The sequence below is a fragment of the Solanum verrucosum genome, unplaced genomic scaffold (assembly GCF_900185275.1).
Source record: "Solanum verrucosum unplaced genomic scaffold, falcon-dt-bn FXZP01000022.1, whole genome shotgun sequence".
Taxonomy (NCBI): Eukaryota; Viridiplantae; Streptophyta; class Magnoliopsida; order Solanales; family Solanaceae; genus Solanum; species Solanum verrucosum.
The window spans coordinates 3,147,624-3,175,311 of NW_026020086.1; the positions used below are offsets into that span (position 1 = coordinate 3,147,624).

At 28.5% G+C, this 27,688-nt stretch overlaps 3 protein-coding genes across 5 annotated transcripts in view; 1 reads left to right on the forward strand and 2 right to left on the reverse strand.

The window, feature by feature from the left end:
• Positions 1 to 27,688, forward strand: part of LOC125824507 (xylose isomerase) — a 470,700-nt gene that overhangs the window by 347,659 nt on the left and 95,353 nt on the right. The gene's annotated exons all lie outside the window — the stretch shown is intronic.
• Positions 19,147 to 27,688, reverse strand: part of LOC125824548 (uncharacterized) — an 83,041-nt gene continuing 74,499 nt past the window's right edge. Inside the window, exons 2-6 of one of the 2 annotated variants that reach the window (XM_049503951.1) lie at positions 23,081 to 23,170; positions 20,869 to 20,953; positions 20,384 to 20,497; positions 19,582 to 19,683; positions 19,147 to 19,393 (exon numbers count right to left, since the gene is read on the reverse strand). In XM_049503951.1, the coding sequence (XP_049359908.1) occupies positions 19,349 to 19,393; positions 19,582 to 19,683; positions 20,384 to 20,497; positions 20,869 to 20,953; positions 23,081 to 23,166 (432 nt within the window). In that variant the 5' untranslated portion in view covers positions 23,167 to 23,170 and the 3' untranslated portion in view covers positions 19,147 to 19,348. Of the gene's footprint in view, positions 19,394 to 19,581; positions 19,684 to 20,383; positions 20,498 to 20,868; positions 20,954 to 23,080; positions 23,193 to 27,688 lie in introns of those variants that run through there. The other variant, XM_049503950.1, reaches the window with a different exon arrangement.
• LOC125824649 (aspartyl protease AED1-like) lies at positions 24,450 to 25,904 on the reverse strand. The gene has a single exon (XM_049504046.1). The coding sequence runs from the start codon at positions 25,902 to 25,904 to the stop codon at positions 24,450 to 24,452; it is 1,455 nt and encodes a 484-aa protein (XP_049360003.1).

Here is a 27,688-nt window from a genome sequence, read left to right on the forward strand (position 1 = left end):
TCTCATTTTTCAAACTACATTTTTTTAAAGTTTTCTACTCTTCTTCTTCTTAAAAAAAATCTCAAGTGTGATTTGCATCAGTTAAATAAGTTTGAAGTTCAACGAAGTTTGAGGTACCACACAAGAAAGAGTTGATGAACTAATTATAGCAAATTATTCATCAATTCACATTAGTATTTTTCTTCTACAATTTTCATCACATACATTCTTCAATAATTATATTATTTTAGAATATTAATATTATGAGATACACGTGCAATACACGTGTTCAAGAACCAGTAATTAATAAAAGTGTGAATTGATCCAAATTAAAGTATAACATAAACTTTAAAAAAATGTAGTTCAGATAATTCACGTTTCTTTTCACTCAATAGAGATATTTAAATACGTTTCACTTATTGATCTGACAATAATCACCAGCGCTTGATATGAAATCAAATTATTTACTCCTCGTTATTTACACCAATTGAATAAATGCATATTGTGTGACTTCACATACACTATTAACATTAGAACAAAGGGTGATAATAGTTACCTAAATGATACAAAAAGTCTAAGGAACTCATCCATCTCTGATGTGGGATTCCATTAATCACCTCGCGCACGTCTAGACATTCTTCGATATTAAATACATGAACAATCTATCAGAGGATCTTTCTCCATATATCTGATACTAAATGTGTGAACAATCAATTCAGAAGCCCAATATCATAATCCTGACTCTAATATACGCCATGTTAAAGAAATAAACCTTATAATGTCTACCTCAACTCTAAAAACTAGCTTACGATTGAAGGTTTGTTACAAGTTACTATATTTTAAGAACCTTAACAAAATTCTTCATTTCCGATGTGGGATTCCATTCATCACATATATCAGATTTCAGATAAATTTTTTTTTATTAAAGTAGTTAGTAAAAAAAAGAATATTTAATAAGGCAAATAATAAATAAATAATAGCAACACGTTTTGAAGGGGACCTTTTGGGTTTTAACAGCTGTGACGAATCGACACTGTGAATTGGATAAATAAAGAGAACAGCTGGTTAAGCGTGTAATGTCGACAAAATTATTACTCCATTCGTTTGGATTTTGAGATTTAATCAAGTTTATTTAATTATATATTTTTTTAAAAATATTTTGAATTGTTAAATATTACTATAACTTAGAATAATACTTTTAAATTAGTTTTCAAATATGTAAAATTTATTTTAGCAAAATTCAATATACAAATTCACGATAAAAATTAAATGGTACTTTGATTTTTGAAATTCTAACGGTACCACAAAAATTGAGACAAAGGGAGTAAGAGGGAATTGTGTTATTGTCTCCACGGTAATTACTTTCTTTTATGCATTGGAATTAAGTGATAGTTATCTATAACACAAAAAATATGTATAAGATCTGCCTATATTTTAACTTTTCAAAATTGTGTTCTTGTCTCCATGGTTAAAGGTAAGGTTTGGAGCACTTTATCCTTTCAAAAATAACTTTTTTATTTCTATAGGATAATTGAGATAAAATTTCAATATGCTTTACCCTATTCAATCCCTACTTATCAAATTATTCTTTTAACATGTTTATTATTTATAAATGCAAAGTCGCTAAATGGAATTATTTTGTGTACTCCATGCTATATGTCAAGAGTACACTATAGTACATATCCGCTAAGAAAATTTACCACCTTAGATCCAAAATAATTATTTTTTAAGATTTTGACACAATCTTTTAAAAGAATCATTTAAGTACGCTAATTATAAGAGTTTTTTTTTTTTTACTATAATTACTTTTTTAAAAATATAACTACATTATTGATTTTTAAAACGATGTTTTTTCAGATAAAATTAATTTGGTTAAAATGACACTTATTTTGAACCTGATTTTTAAGACAATATACTTAATTTTGGACCAAATTAATTTGGTTAAAATAACACCTATTTTGAGCATGAGGAAATATTATTTATCACATGTTTCAATAGCAAAAAAGCCTACAATTAGATTAGACTTCAATTAAGATATACATTAGAATTAAATAGAATATTTAATGTTTGCAACATTAATCGACATTTATTTTAGATCAAATTAATTTGGTTGATATAATACCGATTATGAGACGAAGAAAATATTATAATTCACGTGTTTAATAGCCAAAAACCTACCCTAATATTTAAATAAAATTACTTATATTTTACTTTTGATTTCTCATTTAGTGTTTGATATTCGTCTTGAACTTGATTAAATTATATTTTGTCTTATGAAATTTCCTTTTGGAAACAAATCGCTCTCTTCTAAAGATGATTTTATTTTTAAAGTTCGAACTCATAATCTTTGTTAAAAAAAAAAAAACTTATAATTCTATTATAATCTATGATGAAAATAGGATTGATGTTTTTCGTGGAAGAATTACTACCTTACAAATTAGAAATGTACAATATTTAAAATTCATTAATATATATATACATTCTTCTTTCCACTCTCTATTTTAAGAAAAGTGGAACTTTAAATTACGCTAACAATTATTTATTTTTATTTTTACTTGTTCAATTTGAATTATACACAAAATAATGATTAGTATAAATATTTTATTGTAATACTTATATTAATTGATTAATAATTTTATGTCGTAAATTTTTTTTGGGGAATGACTAATTAACAATTGAGGATAAACTACAAGAGAAATTTTTTTGTTTTTGATATGATAAAAATGACAAGCAAAAATAAAAACTAATATACTAAAATAAGTAAAAGTGAACCGAGAAAATTGTGATTATGTAGTAGTTTTGACTATTAATTAGTGAAATCTTGACTAATTTTTTTCCCACTTATTTGTTATTTGTTTTTCTTGGAAAATGTGTGTATAAAATATATTATATACCTTTATTAGTTTTATAGAGAATTTAAAAAATGAGGAAAAGAAAATTAATATGTATAAAAATAACTGAAGTCTATCCATTGGATTTGTTCTATATTAGGACTTGGGAGTAGATAGAGTTTTAACAATTTTACTGTTATAATAGATAAAATTCAATTATTCTAACGTGACAAATTATTGAATTTATGACTTTATTGTAAAATGGATAAAGTTAATAATTTTACCGTTACAATAAATAAAATTCAGCAAGTGAAATTTAATCCGTTAAACTTTATCTAAACATGAAATATAATGCATTAATTATTTTGATACTAACATTATGTCCATATAAGTTTATATATTTCCTTCATATAAGTGAGTTGGCAAAAGGCATTATTAGATTATAGTAGTTGGTTGTGTAAATGTTATAATTAAAATTGTGTGGTTTACCAAACAGAGAAAAATAAAAGTTGTAAATTGGGGGTGGGGGGGGGGCGAGGGAGTTGGGGGTGGAGAATTTGAAATTTGTGTGCCTTTTTGTTAGTGTAATCGTGATATTCAGATCAATTTGAATTCACTTTGATTAATTTTATAAGTACTTAATAGGTTGTTATCTCTCACTATTGTAAATATCAAACAATTTTACGTGGGATATTTATTACTTCTCACCAATGCATTAACAATATTACCTTTCATCAAGTAGGTAAAGTAGGCATATGAACCATATGATTTTTTCTTTTAGACAACTGTTCATCGTTGAATTTCGATAGATCCCCCTATAGTGTTCGATAATATTTTTTGTGTGTTGAAAAATTTAGATTTTTTTTTTCAAACACTATTCCAATTTGGACCATTTGAAGCTTTTTTTCTTAGCAAATTTATCATGAATTTAAGTAATTAGGCACCTAATATAGGTGATGCCAAGTTGGATAAGGTCAGTTTGTTAACTTTTTGACAATTATAAAGATTTGTTCTAACTTTGGCAGTAAATTTTGACTTTAATGTGCTGTTATTGTTAGACATTTTATATTTAGTGACTATCGTACTCTATCTTTATAATCATCAAAAAAAAAAATTATATTATTTCAATAAATATAAAAATCGTGAATTGAATGATCGAAATAACACAATTATAATTTAGGTATTTATATTATTCATATAATTTGAGTTTTAATAATTATAAAAAGAATTCTTTTGGTTCACTTAAAATAAATTATCGTTGTCAATCTAGAAAGCAAGACAAAAAATTTATAATATATCTAGAAAAGTTAAAACCAAAACTATGACTCCAATATAGACTAGGTCATTTCATTAATTCAAAATAAATATAATTCAACAAAGAAAATAATAGAATGAAAGAAGTTTATCATCCCTACCTAAAATTGGTTAATTTAATTACTCTGCCTTCTCATTTATTTAGGAAAAAAAGTTAAGTAAACAGCTATCTAGTTGAACAATTGTGTATCTCTTTGACCCAAAAAAATTATATCCCCTTGTCCTATAATATATACGATACATTTCACTTCTTAAAAGTTGATTTAAATAATATTTAAAATTAAAAATGCAGATAATTTAAATTTAAAAAATGAAAAATACCATATAAATAAGGATAAAGAGTAAATAAATTGGACCAGTTTCCAATATTTGTTTCGACCATCAGTGATAAGCAGTCTTGTTTAATGTGTTTTCATTATTAGTCGATGTTATGACAATAGCCCATTTATCATTTAAAGCGCGATATCAAATATGAGAAATAGATTAGATCAAAGTTATTCTATTTTTCAATCTTCAGATAATATCATGAGATCGGTCAATCACTACTCAACAATAAAAAGGTATATATATAACACTATCTTTTTGTTGGAGGGCACATTAATTTCTTTCATTCACAAGCATTAATTTCAATGTTCTAATACCTTAGCTTAGAAATTCAATGTTACATCTTAATTCACATTGCACAATTGTTTATTTATTAGTAGTTTCTCTGTCTTAATTTATATGATAGAATAAAAATTTAAGAGTCAATTCATTTTATTTTTAATTAGTCAAAATCTTTTATATGCCTAAATTGTTAATTATTGTGTTTAATTGTATTTTTTATTTCTCAGGAAAATATTTGTACTATTTCCATGGAGGCAGGAGAAGCCCACATTTACAAGTAGCCACGTGTCGCTTATAAAATGGCCACGTGGCAGTGTCCAGTTTTGGTCGGATAAAATTAGAATATATCACGTAGCAGCTCACCGCACTTTTTTGTTGACCCATAATTTTCCTTCGCAAACACGTCATCTAATTATATTATCGTTTGTGAATTAAATTATTTCGAAATTATAATTTTTAAAATATTTTATTTAGTTTTATAGGCTATTTATTATATGTAAGAAACTTGAATAAGTTATTTTATTTTATTTTTTGTTTGGTTTAGCATATTTTTTAAAATATTTTATAATATTAAATTAAAAATATGTGTAATGTATTAAATATGCTTAAATTTTATGATTTGAAATATGTCATATGAAAAAACTGTAGTTAAAAAGTTATTAGCTAGATGTAGAAAAAATACCTTAATTTGTGAGTTCTTTTGAAAGAGAGAAGTGTTTTCAAGAATATGGACATAAGTAGTTCATAGTTATCGTCAGCTAGTGTCGTAAGATATTGAGTTAAATTTCGTAATTAGTGCAACGTTTGAAACAAACTAAAAATAAAGTAAAACATGAGATATATTGAAACAAAAGAAAGTATCACTTAATAATCATGACTAAGTAATATGTATCAAAAAAACAAAGTATTGTTTAAATCCAACTAGTCAGTTTCAAAGTGTATTTTGATAAATAATTAATGATAGCTCAAGCAGAAAATATAATATCTGATCGTACAAATAGAAACTTCATTTTAAAAAAATGATATTTTAGATGTGTTATCGAACTTAACTTTTTTTTTTTTTTCTATTTCAACTATTAAATTATTCATTTTTTCATAAACTTGTATTGAAGCTCCGATTAAATTGAAATCGCGCATTGTATGGCCCATTTGGGAGTGTCGCTCCAAATAAAATTTTCTCCACATTCAGAGCTCAAACTCAAAATTCTAATTAAGAGTGAAACAATCCTACCACTGCATCAAAATTGATTGTTTTTCTATTAATTGTGTTGGTTGGATTAGGTAGTTATCCACTTACTAACAGGCCAACTTGTAGGACCTACAATAAATAGCCAGGTAGCTATTTGCCCAACTAGGTCCCACTTTATCCATTCTGAATTCAGACATTGATGATAACATTTTAAAAAATAATAATTAAAACTATATATTTTTAGTTTATATTTTTTTATTATTTGAAATTTGTAATGATTATTACAAAATAATTAGGTACTAGAAAGTAGAAGGTCTAGTAGCAACATGAATAAACAAAAGGTCGGCTGGGTTTGACTCATTAAATAAAATTATGTGCTAGTAATTATCATATATAGATTTTCCTTCATTTCATTTTCAAAAGTTGAAGATCCTCCACTTTTTTTTGTGTTCACATTATATATATATCCAATCTGAAGTATTTATATTTTAGTATTTCGATATTTACATCAAATTATATTATTTTATATTGATTATTAGGAGATCGCCGAGGTGGAGATAGTCAAACAAAATCGTGGAGAAAGGTAATTAGACATGCAAACTTATCGATGATATAATTCTAAACAAGAAGAGAGGACTAAGATCGAAGGTTAGTGAATGATTGAGCGTTTATTTAGTTGATCACTTTCTAGTATTATTATTATTACTCACTTAGTATCTTATTTCTTTGATTATAATATTATATGTTGCTTCCTTTACTCTAGTTATCATACTATTTGTTATTGTTTTTCGATATTTCTTTACTTGAACGTGTTGTGGCCTTGTGGGTGCTCCACAACAGATGCAACATACAACTTTGAGCATCCAAAAATGGCCACTGCACCAATCAACTACTTGTTGCCTAGGTGCTCACCGTTTAATTTTATATCATTCGTTAAAATTTCTATATAAATATATATAGTTCGATACGAGATTAATGGGTGTTCAAGCATCCAGAAGCTCCAATGTGGGTCCACCCTTGATGTCGATATCGGAGCACCCGGAAGCACCTTATTATTGTTATAAAAGTGTGTTATATCAATTTACCTTTATTAACTAACAAAATTTTAATACGATTTATTATTACGCATCAAAGTATAATAACGAAAAAATTTAGTTAAATTTATGTTTCACATCAACAGTCACGTTTTTTTTAAAAAAAAAAAAATCATTAATAGGAAAAACCATATATAGGCTAGTAGAGTTTGGATGGGTAGATCAACTTTATGGAAGAAAAGAAGTGGCTAAAAACTATAGACTTTATATCAATTTGATGAAATGTTGATTCTTTAAATTGAATGTCTAAGATTGCAATTTGCAGACATAGCATTAAAATGAGACGCCAAATTATCATATAGTTGAAACAATTTATGGGATATAATGAATATCATTACCAAGATCATAATAAAATGATTATTGTGTGGTCATTGCTATATGATAAAACTTATATACCAATCTTGTTCTGGTGAAGCGTGTTCCTTTATCTTTAATAAGAGGTTTCGGGTTTGAATTCTCTTGGGTATGGAGTTGTCTTTATTAGGGAGTGCTTTATTCCTAATGTGAGATTTTCCGGTGCGAATTCGGATTTACCCATACTCCAATGTGGGTACCGCACACCCGATAAAAAACCAAATAAATAAATTTATATATTCATTTCTACCAAAAAATGAATTTCCGCGATTATTTTCTTTTAATTTGAAGTGAAATAACACTTCTTTAATTACACATTCTTGCCCGAGTTTTACGAAGTTAATGTATATAATTAAAGGAGATGATCAGATATCTTAAGTGGTTAATTTTATCTACATAATGAGCGCTTAGAACACGTGCATAAACTTTTTCCAAAATTTGAGTCGAAAATATCACGTGTTCAAATGCTCAATTGTAACATACTATAATTTGAGTTTCTAAATAAAATATTACTGATAATTTTAAGAGATTATTGATGTATTCCACCTAAATTAAGTTCATTGAATTAGGTATAAATAGATGCGGCAAATTAAATAAAACTTTTGGGATATATAGAAGTCAACCAAGTATTCATAATAAATTAAAATTTTTTTTATATAAATTTCATATGGAGAAAATGCATGTATTTCTATTTAATCTAATGGATTAGACAAAGGACCACGCATATATGTATGCTTTTTAATATTAAATGCTTTTAATTATTTACGTACTTGAAGGGGTTTCATTCTTTTTCCACTTGACTTGAGTTTACCAATTGAGTTGGGACAATTATTATTGACTAGATAGGATAAGAGGTCTTTTATATATACATGTTATCGGATTGATAGACGAATCGTTAGAATTTAGCCTATTAATAAAGAGTTTTTGACCAAAAAAATCGTAAAAGTGTTACTGATGAGCCAAAATTCTAATGAGATATACATGAAAAGTCAACGTCAGAAGTTAGCAAATTTTTAATAATGAATTAGATGAATTTTGTATAAGCACTAGATAAGCTCCTACTTAAGGAGGAAATTAAAACGTTCACTATGGAGAAGTTTTAAATCTATATAATCTCAAGATGAATGTGAAACCTTTAGATAAGGTAGAAGTGGTTTCAATAAACCACCCTTAGATAACTATCATGAATTTTATAGTGGAAATTGTAACGTACTTCATATAACTTTGAAGGTGGAGGAGTTTGAGGTTCTACTTGCAATCCATAAGTCAATGGTGGTATTTTTTTTCTTTCTTTTTGAAATTTATTAATCTGATTAATTATATTCGTGCGGCGTACGTGATATGTTTCATGCATAAAATCTTGAACTTTCTTTTATCAATTTTCTATAGTAGAGTAATATCGATGTACAAAGAATTGTTCACCAAAAAAATGTTGTCAAAAACATTATAATTAAAGTACTATAAGAATCCTTATTCCTTAGCGTAACGTAATATCTATTAAAAGCTTATCCTTTATACTTTTCATACTATAGAATAATTGCACTTTTTAAATTTTTATTGGGCCCTTTTATTTATTATGCCTTTTTTCCGTGGTGCTCATGCTAGCCGAAGCTCCTTTTTAAGACCTAATTGAAAACATTGTGATAAGGTTTTTTAGGGAGTTTTTATTCGACGTTCGATATTTACAGGGCGGATGCAGTTCACCCTTAGTTAGAGATTTTAAATTTGGGTAATAAAAACAAATCCTAATGGAAAGATGCATTTTCTCTTAGTGTGCCTTACCTCACGAATTCAAATTAGACGAAATTACAAAGAGGAAATTCGACATGAGGTGGAATAACAAAATATATATATATATATATATATATATATATAACTCTCAAAAGAGCAACATCTTGAAAGGGAGCCTTATTGCTATCATGTGATGAGGAACCAAACACAAATTGTGAAAATAGTCTCTTATAAAAATGTCAGATAAGACGGTATAATAGACTCAGTGGCCCAACATTTTTTTAACATCCCATGTGAAAATTTATAGTATATCATGCTGCTCTCTTCTTTTTTCTTTTTTTTTAAAAAGCAACATCTTGAGGTGGGATTTAATTTTAGTATATAGTTTTTTGAAATATCAACGGCTTAATTTATGTAATCAATGTCCCAAATTTCAATGCCTATAAAATGATTCTCATATGCAAAAAGCAAACAAACAAGTTGGCGGTATAAGTACACCTTTGCTAATAGTCAAACAAAATCACTCAAAAATTAAAGTTTCATACTTCTTGAGGATTAATATTGGAACCTTTTCCTTTTTCTAATAACCTTAATTTGTTTCTTGGACCAAATTTATAATATGCTTTTTCAATAGTATGGTTTCCAACATCAAGTACTCTTTTTTTTAAAAAATAATTCAATTTGAGTAATTAATCTGAATTCATACCAAACAAGATACATTAAAGGAGAAAGTGTTCCTTAACAAGATGTTTCTCATGTCAAGAGCTTAAATTCAATATTTTAGGAATCTTTACATAAATAGTCACACAGATTTACTGTTTATCTTTGATTATTTATGATCATACACATATATATATATTATACATGAATTATACCTATATTATATATTCGTCAGTTATTTTTAGCTTAAACAATGAGTGAACAACTTTTTAGATTAATTCTTTATTTTTTTTATGGTACTGGTCAAACTTTGACATGAAATATTAAGCAAGACCAATGGGTAATCTTTGTATGACCAAAACTAGATGTGGATGTTTGAATATTTGATACCTATGAGTCTAGAAAAGGAAGTATTAATTTTCTTTGGTATATTCTGATATGTTGTTTAACTATAGTTTTGGTATGCTTGTTAAAAATTCATTAGTCATAAAGCGTATTATACTTGATCAAATGCACTTCTTGCAATAGTAAGGTTGAAATTGAAATGAAAGAACGTTTTTTTGATTTTTTAAAATGATAAGTACTTATGAATCAAATTTTCTAATTGAAGTGATAGATAAAAAGAATCGAAATATATATATATATTAAGAAGATAGTGTCCAAAGATATCTAACAGTTATTGGAATTCCAAAAAGAGTGAAATCACCCTTGACCAAAAAAAAAAGAGAACAAGATTAACTAATACCATTCATTCTCTTTATCTAAAGCCTTTTTTAGTAATGGTTTCATACCAAAGAATATTATCCAATATTTGTCTCTTCCTTGCTTTGAAGGTTTGTTTTTTGATAACTTCAAGTTTATTGGTCCACATCTAATATTAAGATAGTTTTGGGGTAATAATAAAATTTTCTGACTTATCGGTCATAGAGTTCGAATAGTAAAAACCTGTCATCAATACTTGCATTAGAGTAGTCTGTTTATATCATATCTCTTAAGGTGCATTTTTTCTCCAAACCTTACATAAATATAAAATACTTCGTACATTTAACTTAAAAAAGGTCACATCTAATACCCACAAAACAATTTTAGTGCTTGGAGAAGTAGAATACAATTGGAACTAAATAGGACTAACTTACACGATATTCCTAGTGCCTAACCATGGGCGAATGTATCATTATTGGTGTTGGTTCAATTGAACTCATAACTTTTCACGTGAAATACAAATTTTATGTATAAATATTGATCAAAATTATAAACATGAATTTATGACTTTAAAATATAATAAATTCAATATTAAAAATTTCAAAAAATTAAATTCACATAATTTAAATCTTGAATTCACCTCTAAAAATAACCTGATTATCTATATTATCATTTCCTTATTTTACCGTCATGATAAGACATATCAACACTTTCTTATAAACAAACAAAAAGTCAAATTTATCTAAATACCATGTGTATGTAAGAACTCAAAAGTCTACATATATAGCTCAATTTGGCCATTAATTTAGGGGTTAGCCATAGGGGCAGATCTAATAATTAAATAACAATAGGTTTATCCCAAGTTAATAATTTTTTATGTGGACCTTATATCATGTATCAAAAAAATATATTAAATAAATATAAATAATTTTTTTAAAATTCAATAAATCAAATATGTTGTGATAGAATTTCTGACTCAATCCAATAACGTTCAAATAGTAGATATGTATTTGGGATAAGCATGGCTGGATAAATTTCTTAATCTGCGTCGATGAATTTAAAGAATAACTATGAATTTATTCAAATTCAATAGCTTTTTGCTCTCATCCTCTATATATCTTAAGAAATATACTAAATAAGTACAATTATTTTTTTGAATTAAGTATGTCAAATAATTTGTGACAAAATTTCCGACTAGAATCTATAATATTTAAATTTTGAATACGTACATAGACCGTATGACCTAAAATCCTAGATCACCATATATACGTGAATCTATTAAATAAACCAAAGTTATTTTTGGCTTGCACTTATAAGAAATCTACTAAATAGATCGATATAGATAAAATATTTCAAATTTAATATATTTAAATAGCTTTTGAGAAAGGTAATTGTGTATATATACATGTTATACTTTTCAAATTCTATTTATAAAATTGCATGAGTATATTATTATAGATTTACAAATTATCATATACTATAGAACACATGAACATTTATTGAATGCCCTAAAATCTTGACACACCTCATGATCACTCTTTCCCTACAAATTATACAAATAATTGGATTTCAAAGTCACATGTCTCTCAGAAAATCTTCAAATTCCAACTTTGTCAATTAAACAACATGCATGTGTCTAGATTTATTCTTCTTATCAATTCTTGTTGGATTAATTTGTAACAATTTGAGGAACACACTAGCCAATTTTGTCTCTTGTTTAAAAAACAATTCCTCGTGATATCTTGTAATAAATCGCATAAACTTTATTTTAAAAAAGAGAGAGAAGAATTAAAATACTTTCCCGTCTTGATTTGTTTGTCTTTTTTTTTTTAAAACTTGATACAGAGTTGAAAAAAATAGATAAGACTTTTGAATCTTATGATATTAAACTAAAGATATGTTGAATGTACCAAAATTCTTCACGTGTTAGAAAACAATAACACCCTAAAAATTCTTTTAATTCTAAAATTTTCATTTTATTTTAATATTATGTTCTAAAAGCCATAAAAATATCATAACATATTTAAATTAAATTGTAAGTGTGTTTTTATAATACGAATACTTACAATTTTATTTTTTTATAAAAGAGAAAAGAATATTTAGTTTCAACGTTGGAAAATTTTCATTCTATCTATCCCATCGAACAGTACTTTTTTGGGATGTTGACACTATTGTCATGTTATAAATATAATAATTATTGAAATATTCATTTATTCATATAAGGAACTTTTTTTTTTTTTAGTGAATTAGTTGTTTATGGGGTAGGGGAGGGGGAGGAAACTCCATACGCCAACTTTTTCTTGAATTTTTCTCAATCACGTGAAGAATATATTTAAATTTTATATTTATCTCCTGTCAACTTCTTTTGATATATATCTTCAAAATATACTAGTATTTAATTTGATAATATTATATTTTATTATAATTAATCTCAACCACCAAATCACATTTCAAGTTTTTGTAGCTAATTATGGGTACTTAGTAAAGTGGTGAAATTGATTAGGTGCTAAGATTTTTGAACTTTTTAGATATCGGTTATTATAAGAATAACTTTTAGTTATTTCGATGTTTGATATTCATTTCAAGATCTCGATTAATTAAGATTCGCATTATGTGAGGTTGATTAAACAAAACAATATTCTTTATTAGATTTTTTTTTATTCTTAAAGCTCAAATTCTTGTTCTTTCGATCATCAGGTTAATAGTATTGTCTCTTCTCCCTCAAAGATTGAAGGAAATTGGATAAAAAATTCACCAGTCCTTAGTTAAATATTAACGTAGTTCTTATGAGTTAGATTAATAAGTTTCTAAAAAAGAATTGTATATAATATTTTGAGTAAATTCTACGTATGTCGATAAAAAAGAAGAGAAATAAGACATGTAAGTCATGTAAGCCAAAACACAAGCTCATATGATATATGTTGTCCATTTTGGTCCAACAAACCTCAAATTTGTCCCTTTGCTAATAAAATAATGGAATTTTCCAAAGGATTTTTTTAAAGAAAAGAAATGAAGTGGTCTAAGAAAGCATAAAAAATTTAATATCTAGTTTTGAAGTATAGTTATTTTTCAATGAAAATGCTCCATCCCATCAAAGCATACTTTACATGGACATTGACATGTTGCCATGTAATTGGTCACTTGAGAAGCCAAAATTTGCTTGCTTGTTATCAAATGGTCCCTCAAAATTGGTTATAGATATTGCAATTGTGACTTGTGAATAACTTCTACTATCTTCCAAAGATTAGGTAGGATATATATATAGATAGAGGATAAGAAATTAATAAAAAATATATTTCGATACACAAAGCATTTCATGTTAAGAGATTTCGAATAAGACACATCAAAGGGTGTGATGTAAATATTCTATCCTAATGCATGCATCATCAAGCATCAGTGACTGTCTAACTGATGCTACTGCTTCCTGACATATAGACTATACAAAAACAACTTTACTGATATTCTAAGACTCTTGACAATTTGGAAAATAATGTTGATAATAATGACAAAAAGGACAATATATATGTCTATTAGTTTTCCACGCTTGAGAGAAGTATCTTGAGAGAATAGTGTTGTTTGACAAAATGAAGAGGTTGTGGATAATTTTGAGGTCAATTTCATGCTATCAATTACACTAAGAATTTTGATATATTTAACTTTAAAATGATATTTTTGTTTTGTGGATTGTGGTTGAGTAATTAATACTCACTCATAGGAAACTTGCTTCCATTTATGTATCACCTCTTGTTCGTTATCCCTTATGAAAATGTCATTTCATATCAACTTCACATATGTAAATATTATCTTGAATATTTTATTATTGTTATATGTATTAGATCATGACACGAAGAAAGAAATAGAAAGTTTAAATATAAAAAATCCCCCCAAAAGAGAAAACACTTATCATTAATTGTATCTAATATGAAAAGAAAATGAAAAAAGTACAATTGTTGTATTTTTATTTTACTTTTTTGTGTGTGTAGGAAAGTTGGAGGAAATAAACATTAATTGTCTTTGTTTTATTAAATTGTGCAATCAAACAAGTAGTTCTTATCAATATGGAAATTAAAATTGATGGATATATATATATATATATATATATATATATATATATATATATATATATATATATATATTTCTTTAGTATATCTTTTCATTTTAGAATTGTAAATTTCTAGAAATGACAACAAAGATTTTCATGTTTAATGGGAGGTTGATATGTACACGTGTCAACTAAATATGCATTACAAATAATGAAATATTTTTCGTTTTATATTACATTACATTAAATAAATGCATGACATATGTTTAAATACGTAATAACTATCTCAACAAGTTATAATCACCCCACCACCAATTTGATACATTTTTCCTTTTTTACACTCCAAAATTGAAATTAAAATTCTTATTAATTGAATAGACTTTAGACTTGAATGAATTGTTTCCATCACAAAATTAGACACGTTTGGTTCATATTACTTATAAAATTTAAATTATGAATTTTCTCTATGTGATATCGATGAAAGTCTTTTTCAGAATTTGTCTATCGTTTCTTTTTATAGATAAAGAATTCTACTCCCTTCATATTTGATTGCTAAATCAATAGAACTGTTTTCTTGTAGAACGAATAAACCATAATTAAAAGAATATTCTTTATTTTTAGTTATCTTTATGATTTATTTTTATTATAATCAGTCTTAATATAAAGATCACGTTTTCTTAAGTAAGTATCCTTATATAAGAAAAAAAACAAATTATGACAAAAAAAAATATGTACTTGATAGGTAAGTGTGCATTGGTGATTTTAATTTTGATCAATTTCCATGAACTAAATAATCTTCTATAAGTACTTACAATTTGAATTAAGGAAAATAATTCCACAAACATAGCATGTAGTATTATTTTAAATACACGTTTTTCTCTCTAAACTTCAGTTATAAAATTACATTGACTATATTATTATTGTTGTTGTTATCGTTATGAAAAGAATCGTGTAATTAAAATAATATTTTTAATTTACTAAAAAAACAAATTTTAATTCTTTATTCTATAAAAAGTACACTTTACAAGGATGTTGACTGATGTCTTGTAATTGATCCACGTGGCAGTTTTGGAATGATCCTTTCAAATTTAGTTTTAAGACAACTCATGTCTTGTACAACTGTGACCTGTAAGAAACCCCATCATTTATTCAATTATTTGGTAAGAGAAGAAAAAAATAAATTAAAATATACCTACTACATAAAAATTTTATAATATATTAGGGGGGATGCGCGAGGCATTTGGTATGTTGGACAAGCATAAATAGTTGTGAGGTAAAAATTTGGCACTATTTTTTTTTCTCGTTTGATTATTTATTCTAGAATAAGTTATACCGATTAATATTAATTAATAGTGCAAGGATAAGTTAGTTTTATCAGAGGATGAAATAATAGTGTTGAAATTTCTTATTTTGAGATGAAATAATAAAATAGGAAAATTTTCTTTGATCGGGACTCCAAAATGGATATGAAACGCCAAAAAAGAACTAAGAAGGATTAATATATTTACACATTTCATACAATTTAACATGTTATAATAAGTCACGATTTACCTTTTATGTTACGTTACCAATTAATGTTATCAATTCGAGTAATCGATTAAAAGTTATTTGTTAATGAGTGATCTGATTAAATAATATATTTTTTACATAAAATTTAAACTTGAGATATATATAAATTCATTGGTGCTATAATAGTTGTGCAATTCTTTTACTTGTTCAATCCTAGGAAGCTTGTTTCCCATTTTTATGAATAAAATTGATCTTTCTCATCAAATGTCTTCTCTTATCTATCTACTACATAATAAAATAATAATAATAATAATAATAATAAATTAGAAAAGTTATAAGTGGATAATATTTTATTATATTATATAGTTTCAACATTCAAACTTTCAACTTCCATATAGTCATATTTCAAAGGAAATTCTAATTATTACAACGTTGTTAAAGGAATTGAAAGTCATTATCTCATACACATATTATCGTAAAGATTACTTTGAAGTGGTATAATAATTTTATAATAATATTTCATTACACCAACAAGAGAAAAGTCGATAAATAATATCATTATAAAGAAATTTGATTGTATTTTTTTATTCTTTTTCTAAATTGACTTTTAAATTGAATATAAAAGAATATTATAAAAACAAATTCAATATCTTTTAAAAAGATAATATAATTAAAATAATATTTATAGCGGATCAACACAATATTTGGTTAATTACTAAATCAAATTTCAATACTTCAATTCACAATTTTTTAATTTTTTTTGTAAGGATAAAGACAATAAAAGGGTCTCATCTTTATTTGTTGGAAAATATCAAAGACACGTTATGCTTATCCACGTTGACCTTTTTTTTCAAATCTTTACCCATTATATTTGACTCATTTAGCCTAACTATTGGAAAAAAAGATAATGATGCAACGTAACATAGATTTTTTTTTAAAAAAAAATTAAAAGAAGAAACGTGGAAGAAGCTAAAAAACAACAACTATATATTGACTTGACAAGTAAAGTCCCATTATGTTGAAGAAGGAAAATTTTGGGATAAGGTTTATCAACAATGAAAAAAGATCATAAATAATAATTTGGAAATTACAATAGTTTTTCTATCACATAATTGGTTGAACTAATGTAATCATTCATTTATTACCACGGAAGGTTATGATGAGATGAATATGATTCTTTCACCTTTAATTAAAAGTCTCGAAGTTGATATCTGAAGATGAGTTATTTTAGATAAAAAATACTTATGAAATTATCATATGCAACACAAATTCAAATTGATTGAAACTATCATTCTTCAGTTAGCTAATGAAACAAAAGTTTGATCATTCAATGATTTGTTATTTGCAACGAGTTTAACTTTTATAGGTTGATAATAAAATATAAATTGATTGTATATATATTATCAAAAATTTAAAATTAGTGTCACGCAACTATAAATGAACCTTTGGGTTTAATAAACTATAATACTTTGCATTCATACATAACGTACGTTGACTTTGAAGTCTTAGGAAAAAATATTTATTTTTGTTGGATATTGTGTTTTAATTTGTCAAAATTGGCCTACTAACAACATATTCCAATTAAATAGTCTTTTCAAAGTCTTCTAACTTCCACCATGTTTTTCTCTTAATTCAAAGTTTTGAAGAACATGTTTATCTAAGTTGTAATAATAGTCCAAAAACTCATACTTTGGGTCAATAATCTTATCCAAAAACATTTAATTGTGAGTTATTCAAACATTTAAGACATTTTTTTATACTTACGAGTATTTACATCAAATCAATAAAATTAACCTTAGCCGTTACAAATTAAAGTGAAATACATCTCACCTGATCATGATATAGTGATTTGTATATTAAAGACATCTTGTATTTATTGATTTGAGGAAATGTTCAGAGAATAACCTTTTAATAAACTTATTTATAATTAAGTCGATATATAAATTTTTTTCTTGTTAATGTTATATGCTCCCCAAAAATAATATTGTTGTTCAACTATGGGCTTTGGTTTTGGCCCAAGAAGATAGGCCTAGTGAAGAAGTAGTTGAGATCTTCTTAAGGACTAAGCCCAATGGGCTTTCCCTCAAAAGCATTAAACTCAAGAACTTAATTGTGATGTAGATTATTTTTAGTTTAACCGATATCTACTGACCTGATTAATCCAGACTCACACCGTGTGGCCGCAAGGGACACACTACCTAAAAACTAGTTTGCTTAGTTGTCATTACTGTATTGTATCAAATTGTTACTTTATAAACAACATTTTTTTTTATTGTTATTTAAATTTCATTATATCAATATTGTCGAAACCATTAATATGTAACAATAAGAAGTACAATTCTATATAACGATCAATTTGACGTAATCTCCTTGATATCTTGCCCTTATTGTTTAATAATACTACTTTACCCTTTTATTCCATCTTTCTTTATGAAATAACTCTTCCTTGTACCCTACTCTTTCATTTTAATATATTATAAGTTTATTCGTCACCAATATGGGTTGTGATGAGTAGTAGTACTACTCCACTCTAAACCAAATATCTTGAGTTTGAGCCCTAAGTATAGAGAAAATCATGTTGGAAAGACCACCGCAAATGGACCCAGCACTGCACGATCCAAATTTAATCAAAGCTTCAACCACCAGACACCGATGATCGGGTGGAAAATAAATAAATAAAAAATTATTCTTCAAATTCTTGGTGCATGACATTATGGCACGACAAAAAACAACAATTTATCTAAACATTATATTCATCAAAACAATATAGTATAATCCAAATCCAATACGATACATTATGAAACTAATTTCTGCTCATGGTGACAAGAAGTGAGTTTTTTACTACATGAGCTCAAACTCCAAAAATAATACTCCCTCCATCCCATTTTATATGTCACCTTTTTACTTTGCAGTTGCATTAAGAAGTGATGTAATTTTACCCTTCTACCCTTATTTAATGCTTTCTTAAGTCACCTTTATATTAAATGATGAATACATTTTCAAGATTAATTAACTACTCTATCAAGGGTATAATAGACAAAATATGGTAATTTATGCATAAATTTTATAAAATGACAAGTATTGTGATCCAACTATTTATAGAAAGGGATGACATATAAAATGGGACGGAGGGAGTACACAACAGTATGATCATACATTTTATTGACATTTAGCCTGAATGGAAAGATATGTACTATGGTAACCATAACAATTCAAGAAAGCAGAGGATTGAAAACCAAAATCCTGCGCAAGAATAAACAGTTTGCACGATCTCATGTTTTTCGAGTTAAAGAATGCTTCGATCATAGTCTCTTTGGTTCCTCATCTTGGCCTGTATCTATTTCGTAAAGATCCCAACGACTGCAGATACGTAGCCCTCCAACTGAAAAATGTGTTTTTTTTGAGAAGGGGGGTCGAATGTTGCTCGACTCTCCAAAAAAGTTGCTTCACCATGTCGGATCCTCCAAAATGCAGGAGGATTTGACACACACTTATCGACATTTTTGAAGAGACTGAGCAACATAGGTAACTGTGAATGAGGACAAATGCACCTTTTTGTCGTATTCTTACCTGCGATGGAATGCTGAGTCCTGTGTGTCCTTCAATGATTAATCCGACCGTGAGACCGATCATAGCCCATGCACCGTTAATTGCTTCTATTTGTCGCCGTCTCTGTAAGAAAATTCAGAGCAGAGAATGTATAATCGATGTAACGGTAACAAGTTTCAATAGCATTTGTACAAGTACAAGAATCTTCAAAGGTGGAAAGGACATGATATTTTATCCAGGTCACATCATTCAAGACTTAAGTAAGCAGAAATTCACAAGGTAGGATGTGGAGATTACGTTACGCTTGGTAGAAGTATGTATCAGTAGGCTATGTTGCTCGGACTCTTAAAAAATATCGACGGTTGCGTGTCAGATCCCCCAAAAGTAGTATGTTTATGGAGGATCTGATACGAGTGCGACAACATTTTTTGGAGAGTTCAAGCAACCTAGCTTATAGGGAATGACCGACTTAAATGTTTAACGTCACTGGAAGATTTATCTCACATAAAGTGGAAATAAACTAATAACTTGACATTCAGGGCCGATTTTACTACCACTCCGGAGATGAGAACCGGAAGACTAATTACCTTTTAGCAAATAATGTAAACTCAACATCACTATACTCAATTTGCTTAGAGGTAAGCATCATGTTCAATGCCGATATACTAACATACAATAGACGAGAGTGGGAATAATTACCTTGAGCTAATAATATGAATTCAATAGCCGAAACTACTAAATCTGCTAAGAGGCACCTAGGAGTCGAGAAGTGCCAAGTTACAGAGATTCAGCACGCATGAAAATATAATTGAGGTTTACTCACTTGATATCTCTCTTTAGCTTTGATTTCCTCCATTTGCTTTGCAGCTAATCGCTTGGCTTCTAAAGGATCCACCATGATCACTTCCTTCCTTTTTCTCTCTCTCCCTGGAGATGCCTGTAGACAAAGAAGTTTTCATTTAGAAGCTCAAGTTGACAGATAACGACCTCGAATCACTATGAAGATGTCTCTAATACCAAACAAACGACATTAACGGGGTAGTCTTTTTGTACATATGCATAGAGTATTTCTAACTTCTTTTTTATGACCGTGGTGTTTAGGCTGGCTTGCGCACACATTTAAAGACGAAGATATAATAGCCACATAAACAAGTAAGTAGAAAGTAGAAACAAGATTTACTAAATCACCGTTCACATAATTTTACCACCGGCCATATAACAAAATCTATCTTTGTTTTATTTTTTGAAGAGCATAATCTAACCAATTTTTACTAGTATTACATACATGGAAGCCTTCATAATGCATACATTGGGATTTGCCAGGACGCGGATTGCTTGACTCCTGGTTTTCCATGAAGCCAAATCAGTGTTCAGCATACGTCCATATTCAAACCTGACACATAAAAACTGCTTTATTAAAAGGAGAAAAACAGAATAGTCATGTGATATTCGCCTTTCTATCGGAACAATTCTGAGCTACATTGCTCGGATTCTCAATAAATGTTGCCGCACCCGTGTTGGACCCTTCAAAAATGCACTTCCTTTGGTGGATCCAACACGCACCCGGCAACATGTTTGAAGAGTCCGAGCAACATAGATTTTGAGTGGATGCTGAATACTAGGAAGAATTGTAGACAACGCCACGTATTATCGCATGAGCTAGTGAAAGCCTACACTACAAAGCATGTGTCCCCAAGATGAATGATCAAGATAGATCTAAGGAAAGTAAATGATCATGTTGAATGCATTTCTCTACAACAAGTAACGGAAGCGCTCAAATTCCTACTAAATTTATCACTTGGGTTAGGGAATGTGTGAATACTGTAAATTACTCAATAGTGATAAATGGAGAGCCAATAGAACCTCTCAATGCAGCTAGAGGTCTTAGGCCGTGATCCCATGTCACCTTTCCTGTTTGCAATCTTTATACAATATCTGAGTAGAAGCCATGTTTGGTCTGGAACCAATGTGATAACCAAGAAGGCATTAGTATCCTGGGATAAAGTTTGTCTGCCAAAATCATTTGAGGGCCTAGGACTCGTTTAACTTCTTTGATGGAATAAAGAAACTATTGCCAAGACATTGGGATTTGACACATAACCAAAACAAAATGGATATAAACATATTATATAAAGAGGCAGCAGATTGAAAGTACGAGTATACCACAGCAAGCTAGCTGGTAAATGAGGAAGATCATTCGGGCAAGAGAAACAATGCAGCACGTGCAAATCTCAGATAGAGGACAATAGAGCTTAATCAGGCACATATACCTACAGTTGATTGGAAACAATGCAAGAGCGGAATGGAAGTGTTTAATGTTTGGGAATGAGGCCAAGGCCCAAAGCTAAATTACTCTGTGATTAAACGTTAAGATACCGAGTATAGTCCCAGAAGTGGGGACTCGGGAGGGTGGGATCAGGGCTGTCCGCTGTCTCGCCCCTACATTTGTGGGGTAGAGAAATTTACTCTATGGTTACAACTTCAAAATAGGGTTCTCACAGTTGACAGACTCATTAAATGGGGATATAATGTTGAAACTATATGTATAATCACTAGGATAGTATGGGATAGAATCATACAGTGGCTAAAGAGGAGCATCTGGCAGAATGTTGGATGGAAGCAACATCTGAGATGGCATATCCAGCATACCAAGGGAAAGACTCAATCAGCTCAAAGTGCTCAAAATGGGATACACACAGACACAGGTGATTCACACAATTTGTATTGAAAGAAATCAAAGGTCTTCAAAGAGAGAAGCAAGTAGATAGAGCAGATAGCTAAGGAAGTTGCCTTTACATGCAACGCCAAGAACTCCAAGCAAAACTAAAACAATTCTTCAATCTTTGACCTTTTAGTCTATCAGTCTCATATGATGAATTTGATGATCGGAAATACCAGTAATATGATGTCCATCCAGTGTTAGGTTGATAAATGTAATTAGTTTGAGTTAATGTCTACTTTCATTTGATGAGCTATATACACAGAGCAGAGCCGACTCAACAAGATTGAGGGCCTAAAGCGAAACTTTCCTTGAACAATTTAAAGGCTGAAAATGCTCTAATAGCCAAAAAGATGACAGCAAAAACACGTCGACAAAGAAAATATAAGCAAAAACACAAACCATCCACAAACATTCCGACTAACACTACTTCTCAATTCTCATACATTAAAAACAAGATTCATTTTGAATAGCTAACCAAGACTTAATCTTTTCAGAATTTTACACACTAAAACAATTTCTAAAAATGAAATCTTCTTGCCAAATCTCTCTTTTTCAACCTCCAAACACTCTTCTTGAACAATTTTTAAAAACTCAAAACTGCTATAACAGACACAAAGATAACAGTGAAAACACAAATTTCCAACCAAGATTCAATCTTTTTATAACTTAACACACCAAAAACTTTTCTTGAAATTTCTAAAGGCTAAAATTTCTCTAATAGTAAGCATAAACACAAAACACCCACCAAAATACAGGCAAATAAAACTTGTAACAAATCAAAAACAAGGGCAAACTCACTTTCTAACAGGTGAATGATGAAATTCCGATTTTGCCCTTATGTTGATACCTCCATTGATGATGGCTACAGAAGCACTAAGCACCATTTTTCTTTTCTCCTCTCTCTCTGTGGTGAGTTCTTTATCACTATGTTTTAGTTTTCCTCTTTCTCTTTTTAGTATATTTGGTCAGCATTTGTACAAGATAATTTCACCTGAGCCCCCAAAAGATTATAGTAATTACATATAAGCTCCTTTAACTTTTAATTGTGCCAAGATATTATGATTTACGAGGATGTTTCACTAAACTTATAACCTGGTCAAATTGATTTATAACTTGTCTACTCGTTTGGTAAACACATATTGGGGTGGGTATGGTATGGTATCTTACTCGTTTGGTAAACATATAAACTCAAGTTTAAAAGGCCAAACAACAACAAATTTCATGCATCTTCTCATGAGTTCTCAAAATTACTATTCGTGTCAGATTTCGGTCTCTAGATACATGTATTTCAAATATATTGAGTTAAAATTTGGTGTAATTTATTCCAGATACACTATTCATATATCCAAGAAACACTAACTCTATTGTTCGCCTCTTTCCTATTTTACACACCTCTTTCCTTATGTATTTGTATTTTGGTAGCAAAACGTGTATATAAATGTATCAGATTTGAAGTTTGGTATGAAACTATTAGTTGGTGGATCAAAATAAGCTCAGTTAATTAAAGGAAAATTAGTGTGTTATTAACTCGCCTAAACATAAATGGATTGAAAGAATCACGAAACGATTTTGTCCAAGTGATAAATCTTTTTCTTAGCCCTAATCAACTGCAAACCCAATCCAATTTTCCTCCAAATCCGGCCCAAACACCCTTTAATCCGATCCCAATACCTCATTTCTCTTTTACACACTAGACGACAGTCCCAGTGCGCGCACGAGCCCAATATATTATTGTCGCAAATATTGGTAGCTGGTTATATACATTTACATATATTGTGTATACATTACATTTGCGATTGCACTGTGTATATGCATTTATATATCGCTTTGCGTGCGTCACAAAATGCACGTGTCAATCTAATCCGTTCTTGTTGTTGTTGTTGCTGCTGCTGTTGATGCTGCTATTGTTGTTGTTGTTGCTGTTGCTATTGCTATTGCTATTATTGTGTATATTATATGATATTATATATAGGAAGCTGAATTTTCTACTATTTCTCTATCCATTTCATAAAGTATGACTCAACACAAAACTACAATATCCATAAGAATCCACACAATCATTCTGTTCTAACAAATTGAATATATATACCAAAAAAAACACAAGTACTATTGCATAGCTAAAATAAAAAAGCTTATAATTTATTGATGAATTTTTATACATACCTCATTAATCACAAGCATCAACACTAAAAGTCAAAGCATTATTTTTCATATCAAAAGTTAATCCTGTGCCTTGAAGTTGATGAGACCCTATAAGTGTTGTTTTATCATCCCATGGCAAAATAGCTAAACAATAAAAACCTTGTAAATTAGCTACAACTCTTTCTTGTACTAGCATCAACTCTTGTTTATGTGAAACATTCCCAAAATAAAACCTTATAATTGGGAAATACATATCTTCATCCTCTTCAATATCTTTGTAGCAAGTATCAAACATACCAATAGGATATTGAAGCATTGGGTATTTCACTTGTTCTCTAAATATGTATCTAAAAACAATGTATAAGTCATGAGGAAATCGCGTTATCAATGACCCTGTATCAACCATGGCACCATGATCAACTTTTTGACCATTCCACCACGAAGGATCCACAGGGACTTCCTTATCGTTGATGAAAATTTTGTAAAGATTAACATAGTAAAAATGAGGGTTCAATCGATTTTTCACAAACTTTGCCTCTGTTCCATATATCCACGGAGCTTTATTAAACGTTAGGATAGATGGTTGTGTTGATGTTAAACTTGGTAGACATAAAGCAAATAATGAAGAACCTAATTGTGATGGCAAAGAATATCCTCCTGTTGATTTACTACTTACTCTTTTACTAAGACCAACAATCCCAGAAAATGTACCACTAAAATCAGTACCACTTTTTTGATCAACACTACATCCAAAATTAATCCTGGCTTCTGTATTGTCTGATGGAAATGTTATAATATCCGATGCAACAAATCCTTTTGTTGTTTCTCCATTATCATAAACATGTACATAGAAACATGATTTCGTTTCTAAAGAACAATGAAAATCAGAGTTTGAAGTTATGCAAGTTGCACTATTTGCAACACAATCCAAATTTCTATATGTGTTTGATGTGGTATAGTTGTATATTGTATAAATTTGTGGCTTATAACACTTATCTTCAATACATGGTGCACATTGCCACCAAGTCAAGTAATTACCAGTATCTATTAGCAACAAATTGTGTATTTTTTCACTTCCAAGTAAAAATGTTGCAACATAATGACCTTTCATGTACATACTAGGTGCTACCTTTAGGATTTGGTGATCACTTGAATTTTTATTTTTAGTACTATGATGGGATCTTAGCATCGACGATAGGTATGTTGCTCTAGCATCATCTTGAGAAAGACGATTATTGAATACAGAGTCATAGTCCTTGAATTTTGACTTTTCAAAAAGGTCGAGATGGTAAACACTAAAAGATTTAGGGGGCATTTGAGGATCTTGAAGGTTAGATGTATCAAAAGCCATGAAAGCTTTTCTAGCTTGTTTAAGGGCAGTAGAATTAACCTTGAAGTATGATTTTTCATTGATCAAAGAAGCCAATGAATTCAAATGAAGCATTGACATAAGAATAAGAGTAATAAGGAGGTGTTCCATATTGGAATTTAGTTTTAGCATTGATCATTTGGTTTGAAGTTTGTGTAGATTATTCTATCATTTATATACGACATAATGATTTGGGAGACCCTCGTATTAATTTTGCTACAAACATAATTTTTAATTAAAGATTATCTACTTGTGGTAATTTTAATTTTTGGTATACAAATTTATTTAATGAAGAAAGATCTTGTGAAGATCCTAACAAATATGAAAAAGAAGATATATATATATTATGAGATAGAATTGTGGGAGAATACATGGAAGAAAAAGACACGTCTAAATCAAAATACAAGAATCATGAAAATAATATTTATGACGATCCTATGGAAGGAAAATATTCTACAAATTAAACGATAAATAATTAATATCCTTCTATTACTTAAGAAAAGAAAGGTCCAAAATGGAAGTTTACGTAGGTGTGGGCGTTTGGTATTTGGTTTGGGATTATCAAATTTCGAGTTTGGTAATTCGGTAATTGGTAGTAAAAAGTAGATACCAAATATCAAAATTTTAAATTTCGATTCGGTAACTTAGCATTCGGTAAATAAATTTTGATTTGATATGGTATTCGGTAATAGCGTATTGAAGGTTTAGCCGATTGTATTACAAGTTAATACTATTTTCCCAATCATTTCAATTTTTTGTATGTAGAGGCACAATACAGTAGAAGATCAATCATATTTGTACAAGTTAAAAAAGAAGTTCAGAATAATAATTGAAAAAAATATTTGTTTCTTTGAAAAGAAAATATTTTATGAAAAGGAAGAAATATTTAAATTTGAATGCATTTGTTATAACTTTGGAAGGAAGGTGTTAGATTTGAACTACAAATTTATGGAAATTAATTATGAGACGTTGAAAAATATATTCTTGGTGCTCAAATAGAAAGGAAATATTCAAGGATATTTTCTATCATGATTAAAAGATAAAACATCAAGGGATTAATGGAAGGTATAAGAATATATTATCAAAAATACATAAAAGAAAAAATATCAAAATCCATCAAATGTGCCAATGTGAGATTTGCATATTAAATTGAATATAGAAAGGTCAAATATATCTTTCATAATTAAGAACATATATTACTTAATTCAGAAACTAATTAATTTTCATTATTCTCTTCCCTTGTTTCAGGTTCTTTTTCACACAGTTTTATGCAAAAATAAAAATAAAAATAAAAATAATAATTGTGCACTAATGGTGTGAAATGAATGTTTACTTAAATTAGGTCATTTAAAAGATAATTACATGTAAATATTCTAATTAATCAAAATCTTGGTTAGTCATATCGAATAAATATTAAAGTAACATGCAATAAGATGTTAAATTATACTGATATTATGAAAAAATTATATTATATCAATATTTATTACTTAAATTCATAGCAAGATTTAATATGTAAATAATAGTGTGTAAATGTGACCATCCAACCCTTCATTTTCAATTTTTGTGTTTTAATTCATGATTAGAATCTGACTTACCGCGATAGCAACGTCTATGACATTCCACGATCGCGATAGTCAGTGACTCACCTAGTATAAATATATATACTCAAAGTTAGTTTTGTTTGGAATAAAAATGAAGGTACCTCTAAATATTGATAATTCCAAATCCTAATCAGCTACATTAATATAGCACCTACATACTAAAGATTTTTTTAAAATCTAGTTACTATTTTTGATTATTGCATGCATAACATATATTATTATTTGATTTGACTAAACAAGGGTCCACTTGATGCGAAATAAATGCTTAGCCAAAGTCAAGCATATAACAAAATA

Excerpts from the sequence above, each read along its gene's own strand:
- LOC125824649 (XM_049504046.1), bottom strand. The coding sequence starts at position 25,904 with ATGGAACACCTCCTTATTACTCTTATTCTTATGTCAATGCTTCATTTG.